Consider the following 11,042-nt stretch of genomic DNA (forward strand, 5'->3'; position numbering starts at 1 on the left):
CAACTGCTGTGGAGAAAAATGAAGCTGGGAAGAGGATTGTTGCAATTTTCAAAGGCCTCATAAATAAATAAGGTGACATTTGAGTCAAACCTGGGGAAAGTGAGGGAGTGAGCCGTGGGGATATGGGGAGTGGGCAACAATTCCTGGTAGACAGAACAGCAAGTGCAAAGGCCCTGAGGCAGGGATGTGCCTGGTAGGTTCAAGGGACAGTGAGGAGACCAGCATGGTGGAAACTGAGGGAATGAAGAGGAGAGTGGCAGGAGGGGGTCGTAGGGATTGGGAGGGGCCATGCGGGTCACTGTGAGGACTTCGCAGTTACGGTGAGTGGGATGGGAGTGCTGTGAGGGTTTTGACCAGAGGAGGGACATGATCTGACATGTTTAAAAGGCTCCCTCTGCTTAGACTGCAGGGGAGCAACGGTGAAAGCAGGGAGAGGGGGAAAGGGACAAGCCACTGGGATTGTTCAGGTGAGGTGTTGCTAGCCAGGTGGTGGCAGAGGAGGACGGGAAGGAAGGGCTGGACTGTGTTCTGTTCAAGGTAGAACCACCAGATTGGATGTGGGCCGGGGAGCTCATCCATGATGTGTCCCTAAGGCAAATAAGCAAGGACAAGAAATGTGAGCCCTTTGTTGTAAAACATATTGAAAAAAATCTCTATACAGAGAGTAAACGTGTGTGTGTTCGCACGTGGTTTTGTGTGCCAGGGAAAGGTGGAGAATGCCCAGAGTATAACACTGTTCTGACTTTGGACAAGTCACCCCCTTGAACTTTCTAGGCCTCAGCGGCCTCATCTGTGAAATGGGGACACGGCCCTGCCTAAGGCAGAGTCCCGCATGCACAGTCTCCTCCCACAGCTCCAGGACACCAGCTCCCGCTCCCGCTCCCTGGTCTGGGCCACCTCAGTCCCGCCCTCCTCCCCTCCCTCTGCTGATAAACAGTGGTCTGAAAATGCCCAGCCCGCATTCAGGAGCAGCTGGGGCTCCGACAGCCAGCGCTGAGCACGGGATGCCCGGGGCAGAGGTTCTCTCGCGCACGAATCAGCACGATGCTTGTCAAAGTGCAGATTCCACATCCTCGATGCGCCACATCCTCAAAGACTCTGAGATGTGGAGAATGTCAGGAAACGCTCATTTTAAACAAGCCTCGATTCTGACCCCAGCTGGTCCAGCCCCCACACTTTGGGAAACACTGGACTGAGCGAGGGGCTCACGGTCCCGGTCAGTTTTGAACAAAAGGCTGGGTGCCCTGGGTAAAGAGTCCACCTCGCTGAGTCCGGGGATGTGAGGTGAGAGGCTCCAGTTCCGGGGGGCGAGTGGAGTCCTGTGACTCTTTTTTTGGGAGAAGGGCAGTCAAGGCCTTCCTGGCCTTGGGGAGGATGCTTCAGGGTGAGGGAGGGATGGACTCTCTGGGATGATGTTCAGGATGGACAGTGAGTTCCTGGGAGCACCTGGGGCTGGGGCCGGGAAATGGGGACAACAGAGGACCCATTCAGAGGGTTGTCGTGGGGCTTGAACAGGGGGCGGGAGCTCGAGAAGGGCCTGCAGGGAACCAGCGCACAGGAGGCTCGAGGTGACGGCAGCTCTCTCCCTCCCTGGGGCACCAGGTCCGGCGGGAGGCGCATGGCCAGGGTGGTGCGCGACTTCCTGAGTGCCCAGCAGGTGCAGGCGCCCGTGGAGCTCTACTCCGACTGGCTCTCCGTGGGCCACGTGGACGAGTTCCTGAGCTTCGTGCCCGCCTCCGACCAGAAGGTACATCCCCTCTCCTCCTGCCTGAACCACCTCTGCCCCTCTGTGACCTGATGGGATGGGACAGGGCAAAGCCACCTGGAACCAGCTCACCACCTGTGCCCATAGTGAGCTTGGAGTCGGGGCACCCTTGGGGCCAGGTGGTGTTAATCAGGGGGGCTTCCTGGAGGAGGTCAGAGTTCAGCTCAGGAGGACACTCATTTGCTTACAACTTATACACTCATTCTCACTGGTGTTTGCACTGATCCAAACCCCTCAGCCCAGACCTAAGCATGACCCTGGTGATAACTGGTAACACTGACTAAGCACCTACTGTGTGTACATGTTTTAATTCATTTAATCCTCCAACAACCCCATGAAGTGGGTACTACTATCATTGCCCCCATTTTCCAGATGAGGAAACAGATGAGGCTCAGAAGGGCAATTAACTCACCCGAGGTCACATAGCCTGTGGGTGGTAGGGGAAGCTTCACACCCAGACAGTGGGCTCTGGACCAGCATGCTAACCACGCGGCTTGACCGCCTCACGGTTGTGGCCGGGGAGGCCAGGGTCCCCAGCGAGCAAGCTGCCTGGGAGGGGAGGCTGAGTTCCCTGTGCTCAAAGTGGGGAAGGGCCTCCAGGCAGGGGGAACAGCGTGGACAAAGGCCTGGAGCTGTGAATCAGCTTGGAGGATTGGGGGAATTGCAGCTGGTTCTTTGTGGCTGGTGGGTGGGATTGAGGGGGAGAGGCCTCCCATGCGCGGTCTGGCCCCTCCTGAGTTTGGGGTCTCCCACATCTAGGGGGCACCTGTCCACTGAGCCATTCTCCCTCCCTCTGTGCAGGGCTTCCGGCTGCTCCTGGCTAGCCCCAGCGCTTGCCTCCAACTGTTCCAGGAGAAGAAAGAGCAGGGCTACGGGGACGCGGCCCAGTTTGATGGTGAGCCCATGACCTGGTCACCCCGTGGGGACCGTGCCCCCTCATTGCCAGCCCTCTCATGACAGTGCCGTGTTTACAGGCCTTTGTCTGCACATCTCTCAGCTCAGAGCCCGACATCGCTAATTCTCCCGACACCCTCCGTGGGAGCTAAGGACGAGGGCTCTCCCTCTCGGGCCTGGGATGGGAAGCTGAGATGATCACTCCAGGCACCCAAGGGGTGACCTCCTCGTACAGTGGGCGGTTCCTGGCCCCACCCCAGGAGAGGAGGGGAACAGGAGGCCATGGGCACTCCCACAAGCTGGTGTGTGCCAGGCACTTCCACGTCCTGCTCGTGGGGTGTCCCCCCCATCTCCTTCTCCCTTTTCACGGAGGAGGAAACAGGCTCAGAGAGGAGAAGCCGCTGGCCCAGGGCTATGCAGCAGGGCGCAGCGGGGCCAGGGGCTCAGCAGAGGCAGGGTCGGCGGTCAGGGCCCCTCTGCGGATCCTCCTCCAGGAACTGACAGACCCTCCAAGGACCTGGTGGCCCCGTTGAGCACCTCCCCCTCCCCACCACAGACCTTAGTGCTCTCACCTGAGAAACGGAGCATTGGGAGGGATGTGGCATAGCCTTTGGCTCAGATAGACCTGAGTTCAAATCCTGATCAACAGTTGCTGGCTGTGAGATGAAAGGTGTTCTGAACCTCTCAGTGCCTAGGTTTCCCCTTCTCTGAATTGGAGCGATAGTTAACCCCACCTAGCATTGTTTTAAAGGTTAATAAAAAATTCAGTAGAGGGCCCAGAGCATGGCAGGTGTTCAATAATGGTAGCTTTACTGTAATTATTAGGCCCTGAGCCCAGGAGTCCCTTCCCAAGGAGTCTGTGATCCATCACCAGGATTTACTTACAGCCAGAGCCTGGTCCCACCAGGGCTCCAGGTCTCGGGCTTCCTCCACCCCAGCTTCAGACCTTGGCATTGAGTGGGAGGAAAATCCTGGCCTGGATTGTGCAGCCCCAGACTCGGGGAGGCCCCGGTGGTGCTCCCTGAGCCCCCGTCCTGTCTTCTTTCTCCTGCAGGGCTGAAGCACCAGGCAAAGAGAAGCATTAATGAGATGCTGGCAGACAGACGCCTCCAGAAGGACAGTCTCCACGTACAGGTGAGGGGCGGGGCTGCTGCCCGCTCTTGGGGTCCCCCACCCTCCAGAGAGAAGCAGCCCCAGGAACTGCTGGGGGGGAGGTGAGGGGTTCAGCCCTGGGCATCTGACTGTCCTGGGGGCTGCTGAGACCTGTGGGTAGGGTAGAGCCTCCGCCCTTGGGAACCCACAGTCTGATGGAAGAGACACAGCCATGCCAGTCTGATGAGGGAGGTCTTGCCCTGCTCTGGGGAAATGATTGGTTTCCGTGGAAGCAAAACTGAGTTATCCCCTGAGAAGTCTGGTGAGATGAGAGAGTGTGGTGGAGAAATGGGACCCTGTGGGGGTGAGGGCTGGGGTGGGTGGGAGTCCGGTGAGGAGAACAGGTAGAAGGAGGTCTCAGGAGGGGGCAGGGCTGCTGCCCGGTGCAGTGCCCGGTATAGAGTCTGTGCTCAGTAAATGGGAGGAGGGAGGCCCTTAGCTGCTCCCCAGTGGGGCTGGCACTTTCTCCTAGGTTGCTGAGATGGGTAGGGGCATAAGCCACGCTGAGATGGGACAGTGTGGTGTAGCCACGAGGACTTTTAGAACCAGAAACTGCCCGGGTCCAAACCCCAGCTCTGCCACTTCCTGGCTCTGTGCCCTTGTGCAGGTCACTTGAGCCTCTGTTTCCCCCTCCGGGGGTAGCAATGGCACAAAGCTTTTGTGAGGACCCAAGGAGCTACAGGGGGCTCTGTGCAGGGCCCGGCACACAGTGGGGGCTCGGCGAGCGTTAGATCCTTCCTGATCCCTGGCTCCCCTCCCGCCCCAGAGCTGCATCGACTGGAACCGGGAGGTGCTGAAGCGGGAGCTGGGCCTGACGGAGCGGGACATCATCGACATCCCCCAGCTCTTCTCCCTGAAGGGCTCCTACGCAGAAGCCTCCTTCCCCGACATGGTGAGCGCTCTGGAGGGAGGATGGGCCATTTCCCGTCCCGGGGGCCTGGCAGGGGCCTGCTGGGGGACAGCTGGGCTCCCAGAGGAGAAGCACTCCCTGTCCGAGGGCAGCCTGGCCCAGAGGCTGGCGGGCCCTGCCACCCTCCCCACTGTTTGTTTGCTTTTTGTGCAGATTTAGAACATCGCCATCAGTGGGCCTCCACCGGGGCGATTATGCCCCTCCCCCCGGGGCATTTGGATTGCCACCACAGCGGGGGTGCTCCTGGCATCTAGTGGGTGGAGGCCCGGGATGCTGCTAAACATCCTACAGGGCACAGGACAGGCCCCCACAACTAAGGCCTTTTCTTTTTCCCAAATGGAAAAAGGAAGCATGGTTTGGTTCCAAAAGTTTCGGGCTTCCGTTTCTGGGCCTCAGCGGCGCGCCCTGCTCCCCGGTGGGGCTCCTGAGTCGGGCAGGTGGGGCAGGTGTGGCTGTCTCCCTGGCTGTCATTAACTCAGGCAGCTGACAGGAAGATGAGCAGCTTGTGATCTCACGGCTTGGCCCTGGGAGGGGCCTGAGCGATGCTATCAGTCCTGGTCAAGGTGCCCATTACCCTTGGGAAAGGACGCCGGGGTGCAGCAACCACGTGGCTAGCGGCTACTGTACTGGACAGTGAAGCTCTAAGGGGCGACATGACTCTGGTTCTGGCTGAGGGTCGGGGGAGGCCCTGGGCCGGAACCCATGATTTTAGTCAGTCCTCCTGGGGCTGTGGGCGTGGCCCCAGCTGCCGGAAGCCTCCTCCCCACCACACACCCCTCTGTGGGAATCTCCCAGTCCCAGCCCAGGCCCTGCTAGAGGATCCCAGTATGACCTAACTGGAAGGGCCCTTAGGGAACTCACAGTTAACCCCCTCTTTGGGGGTTAACAGATGGGGAAACTGAGGCCCTCAGAGGAGGGTGGTTGACTTGCCTGAGGTCCCCCAGCGAGTGAGTGGGCCGGCCTCCAGTCTCCTGAGTCCTCATCCAGGAGGAAGCAGGCCTGGGCTGGCGATGGTCCTGAATCCGGCTTCTGGCTCCTCTCCCTGCCCTTTGTCCCTCTGCACGCCCTGCTCCCACCCTAGCATGTTCTGGCCCATCAGTGGGCGACTAGGTAGCTCAGGGCCGAGGCCATGGGACTGACCCCACGGGACCCTCCAGCTTCGTGTTGGCGTCAGCCTGGACGGCCTCGTAGGGCAGACTTGAAGGCATGGAGTGTGTGAGGGCACAGCGTCCAGGGCAGCCCACGTCACACCCAGATGACCCAGCCCCACCCTCCAGACAGGGGGTCCGAAACATCTCCTTTGAAGACCAAGGGCAGCTGCTCTGGCCATCAATCCGGGGCTGAGGTTTCCTCTAAGGAACCTCCACACCCTGCACCAGGGAGACTTCCCTTCCCCACCATTAGGGCCCCCAGCCAGGGAAGCAGAGGGCCACCGGAGATAAACCCAGGTGCCCCCCAAGGGCACCCAGCCCCAGCTCCTCAGCCCCCCAGGCACCACAGTGCTACACTCTGGCAGAGTATAAAGAGCACGGGTTTTGGCATGAGTCAGACCCAAAGCAAACTTTAGTCTCCCCCTTCTCTGGCTGTGTGGCCTTCACCATGTTTCTTAACCTGTCCAAGCCACGGCCTCAGAGGGAGGCTGTGAGGTTTAGTGATGATATATCTGGTACATAGGCAATGCTCAATAAATGGAAACCATGATCAGGGCTTCCAGGGACAGTTGAGCAAGCTGTATACTGCACAAGTGCACCACACCTATGAGGACATTCACACTGTAGACTTTGTAGATGTGTGCATTTGTTATACACGTTTCTGGCAGATGATGGTAAAATCTTATTCTAACGAAGTTGTTATAATATGACAATTTTCTGATAGATGGAAGAAAATATTGGAGGAACGGGTGACTTTAATTCATATAAAGTTGCCATGTATATTACATACTGGCAGCCCTACCTGGTACTAAGCCTCTCTTCCAACTACGAATCTACTTCTCCTCTGCTTCCATAGACCCTGGTTCTGGAGCGAGCCCCAGCCCTGGCAGCCCAGGGATGCTGGCGAGGATGGGACAGGCCCTGGGGGTGGGTCTGCCTGGGCCAGGGCCCACAAGGGGCCCCCATGTGTAGAGCGTCTCCAGCCAGCCAGGCCTCCCTCTTGCCCTCTCTCTCCTACAGGTCAACATGGTGGTCTTAGGCAAGCACCTGGGCATCCCCAAGCCCTTCGGGCCCATCATCGACGGCCGCTGCTGCCTGGAGGAGAAGGTGCGGTCCCTGCTGGAGCCGCTGGGCCTCCACTGCACCTTCATCGACGACTACTTGTCCTACCACAAGCTGCTCGGGGAGGTGCACTGCGGCACCAACGTGCGCCGGCAGCCCTTCTCCTTCAAGTGGTGGAACATGGTGCCCTGAGCCCGTCCCCACCCGCCTCCTCTCCGCCCACCTGCCAGGGACCCCTGCCCAGGGGAGGGCGAGGAACCTCCACCTGGCCTCCATCCTCTTGGGGGAGCCTCGGGCACTTCCCCCCGAGTGCCTGCAAACGTGCTGGCCACCGAGGGCACCGGGACACGGGGATGGACACGGCACATCCTCACCTCTGGAGTGGTCTACCCAGCCTGAGAAGGACCGCCCTCGTTCTTCCCTCTCCTCTGCCCCATCCACTACGCCCGGAGCTTCTGGGAAAGATTGACATGGTCGGCGTGGCCTCTGCAGGTGCCCTACTTTGAACTGCTCCCCGTCTGTTCTGACACTCCACGTTTGCACGCCAGGAATGGGGCCCAGAGAGCCTGGACTCTGGGGTGAGGGCCCTGGGTCTAGGCCACTGGTGGCTCTTGTAGACCAGGAAGGGGACATGAGGCACCGTCTTTCTCCACCAGCTACCTTCCCCTGCGGGGGACCCCAGGCTGTGACCTCCCAGCAGCCCTCAGCCGTCTTTATGCAGGCGAACAAGGACAGAAAAACCCCGCGTCTGGGGGCCTGTTTAAAAAGGAAAGGCAACACAAACCCTTAGTACCTGACTCTGTCCTCAGAAGGGTGCTTGTTACCTGTTTGGAAAGCCTCTAATTACGAGTGCTGGCTGCTTCCTGCTTACACACACTGGGAGGCCAAAATGAGGCCTGAGGAGGGCGGGCGTTGGGAGCCAGGCAGGAGGGGAGGAGGCCAGGAGGGCAGAGAAAGCTGAGGCACGAGGATGAAGCTGGGGCTGGCTCCTGCATCCTAGCCTCCTGGGCATTGGATTTTGGACTCTGGATATGAAGGGGGTTCCTGTTGCAGGGGGTGGGGCCCAGACGTTAGAAGAGGGTGGGGGCCATTAGGTTATCTCTGAAGGTGGGGTTTAATTTCCTGTAATAGTCTTTAATTATTCCCCTTCGCTCTGCAGGCAGTGGGAGGGGAAGGCTGGCGCGGTCTCTCTCAGCAACCTGGAGACCCTGCATGTAGCTTGGGTTTCGCCTGTGAGTAAACCCCGTGGCAGGCCTGTCCCCTCCCACAGAAGGGAAGACGGAGCTGCCACAGGGGTTAATAGCCTGACCCCGGGTGAGGTCACCGAGACGTGCACAGGCAGGCCGGCTCGGCCAGTGCAGGGCGAGCATGGGCAGGAGGGAGCCAGCCTGCCCTCCTCCCCCCACTGCCCGTGGGACCATCTCAGGGGCCGTCAGCCCCCGGGCCTCCACCACCTGAGTTTCTGGTGGCCCCTGGTGACACCTAGCCTGAGCCAGCTGCTGTGGAACTCAAACACAGAACACTTAGCTAACGGAGGCTTACCTGGAAACCCAACACATGAAACTGGTAAAAACGGAACTGCTCTGGTTTAAGGCGGTGGGGGCAGCGTACCTGGATCCTCCCCTTCCAGAAGGCTCTGTGGAACCCCATTCGCAAGCCCCTGGTCTACCCTGCACACTTTCTGCTCATAGTCATGAGGAAGCCTGGGCTGAGCCAAGGAGAGAAGAAGGCTCTTCGGGGGCCGAGGATGTGCCGGGACTCCCCAGGGAAAGGGCTGTGCGTGGAGCGGAGGGCATGCTGCAGAGAGAGGGGGAGGGTGGCACTGAGTGTGGGAAGATGAGGAATTGCTGCTGAGGCTGTTGGGGGCCCTGATGTGCCCCGTGAGAATGTTCCGGGTGACTGGTCACCTCCTTTCTGATTAAAAAAAATGTCAACAAGCATTTCTTCAAGTGGCTGCCTCCTTAGCTTCTGTTTGTTGGGCTGTGGGCAGGAGGGGTGGAAAGTGAGGGGGGTTCCACGCACCATGCCGCCAGCTCCTTGGCTCAACCCGGCCATGGGCAGCCCCTATCTGGCTGGGAGAGCCCCCAGGGCCGGGCAGCAGGCTGATTCAGCAGGATGGTTGGCACATGCCCACTGCCCTGAAGCCGGCTGCCCTGCTGAGGTGGTATCAGGGGAGGGGTGGGTCCTTCTCTTCATCTCTTCTCCTTCCCTGGACTATCTCCTCCATCTCTTGGAGGGAGGCGGGCTGGGTGCTATTGGCGGAGGCGGGAGATTCCCCAGTCAGGGCTGGTGCCCAGGGCCACAGGCCACGATTCACTTTCATTCCTGCCTCTAAAGCTGCTATGTTTCCCAGCCTCAGTGGTCTGACTTCAGAGGCCTGAAAACATCACCACTCTCATCCTGCACACTTGCTGCTGCCTCGTGTTGCACCCTTTGACACTCACTCACTCACTCTTTCACTTTATTTGTTGTAGACTAAGAGGCAAAAAGTTGCTGCCCATCAGTCATTGACACTTTAGTCTGAATGAACCACAGACCTGCTTCTAAAAGCTAGTATTAACTGGGGAGAAGGCACAGATCTCCTTCTAAAGGGAGATACAGGGCTCTGAGTGGGAGGCTGGTCCTGTCCCCAGCACAGCGGGCCAGCACCCAGGGGGATGCGCCCCTCGTTGTGCATCTATTTCCCACCTGTGCTCACACCCGTGCAGGCTAGAGAAACGGCCTGGGGCTTCCTCCTGAGCTCTAACTCCTGCCCAGAGCTGAGTGAGCCTCCAAGCCATTTTACAACCAAAACAGTGAAGCTCTCCTTGCACCCGGCAGCCCAGTGGCTCTCCTTGAGAAGAACTTCCTTTCTGGAAGCTGGGATGGAGGAGCACAGTCTTAGAGTCCTGTTGAGATCCCTGAACTGCAAGTACACCAGCTGGGGCCTCTGGGGAGCTGGTTCTGGTTCCTGCCCTGCCTCGGACTGTCAGCATCGACAGGGGAAAGGGAGGAAACCTCTATTCAGCACCTTCTGAGCCTCGCCGGGCAGGGTGCGTCCCCACCATTATCTCTGCAGGGGCTGGTGATTAGGCACATTTTCTACAGATGAGGAAACCAAGGCTCCCAGAGAGGGGACGTAACCCCCCAAGGCCACACGGTGGGTGCATGGCTAAACCTGGATCCAAACCCAGCACTCCTTCCCCAGAGCCCTCACTCCTGCTGTTCCAGCTGCCCGAATGCCCTCTCTGGCCTCAGTTTCCCCACCTGACAAGTGAGCCTTCCTATTCCGACACTCTAAGCTCCCCCTACCGGAGAGCTTCTCACCTCCCTCACTTACGCCTTCCAGAGGCTTTTGGCATCTAATAATAGTAACAAGAAAAACACCCATAATATAATAGTGCCAAGCTCTGTACTAGAGCTCTACCCACGTTGTCCCATTTAAGCCTCACAACAACCACTTTTCAGATGAGAAAAGTGAGGCACAGAGCAATTAAGCGCCTTGCCCACAGTCACCCAGCCAGGACGTGGCTGAGGCAGGGCTGAAACCCAGTTCTGCCTCTAAAATCCATGCTCTTAAGAAAAATGCTGCTGTTTCTCAAAGTGCATCAAAATGCTTTGCGGTGCTTGCAAAGAATCCAGATGCCAGGCAGCACCGCTAACCCGCTGTATCAGACTGGAGGGTGGGCCTGGGAATCTGCATTTTCACCAGCTTCCCCAGCAGGGTAGAGAAGCTCCCCACTAAACCACATCGTCCGTGAAGATGCAGAAAAGGGGGTGAGAAAGATGAGTGTGGAAAGCGAGGAAGGGGCCCAGATCAGTACCCCACATCACACCCGCTCAAGGCCGTGGTGCCCTGGCCAGGTACCTGTGTGGACTTGCTCCTCTTAGAGTGAGAAATTAACTCTTGCGTATGAACCCTAGGAGCAACAGGTTCGTATGCAAATATTGGGTTCCTTCCAGCCAATCCTGAGCTCCTGGCTCTGGGAGGGGGCTGGGCTTCCAGGACTGGAGCCAATGAGCTAGCACTCCAGGCTGGAGGGGCGGGGCCAGGGTCTTTTAAACCGCATGCCGAGGGTCCTGAGGAAGAGTGTCTGGTTTGGTGGCCCAAGCCTGGTCTGAGGTCGGT

The 11,042-nt window shown here is 58.7% G+C and overlaps 1 protein-coding gene across 1 annotated transcript in view; it reads left to right on the forward strand.

Annotated features, from left to right (window-relative positions):
* The window catches only part of PADI1 (peptidyl arginine deiminase 1), a 38,690-nt gene extending 30,724 nt beyond the window's left edge, over nt 1-7,966 (forward strand). The window contains exons 12-16 of the mRNA XM_058553025.1: nt 1,603-1,747; nt 2,567-2,660; nt 3,714-3,793; nt 4,578-4,703; nt 6,893-7,966. Of these exons, the coding sequence (XP_058409008.1) occupies nt 1,603-1,747; nt 2,567-2,660; nt 3,714-3,793; nt 4,578-4,703; nt 6,893-7,126 (679 nt within the window). The 3' untranslated portion in view covers nt 7,127-7,966. The remainder of the gene's footprint in view (nt 1-1,602; nt 1,748-2,566; nt 2,661-3,713; nt 3,794-4,577; nt 4,704-6,892) is intronic.
* Nucleotides 7,967-11,042: the final 3,076 nt, after the last annotated feature.

Source organism: Diceros bicornis, chromosome 13 (assembly GCF_020826845.1).
Source record: "Diceros bicornis minor isolate mBicDic1 chromosome 13, mDicBic1.mat.cur, whole genome shotgun sequence".
In the NCBI taxonomy this organism is placed as follows: Eukaryota; Metazoa; Chordata; class Mammalia; order Perissodactyla; family Rhinocerotidae; genus Diceros; species Diceros bicornis.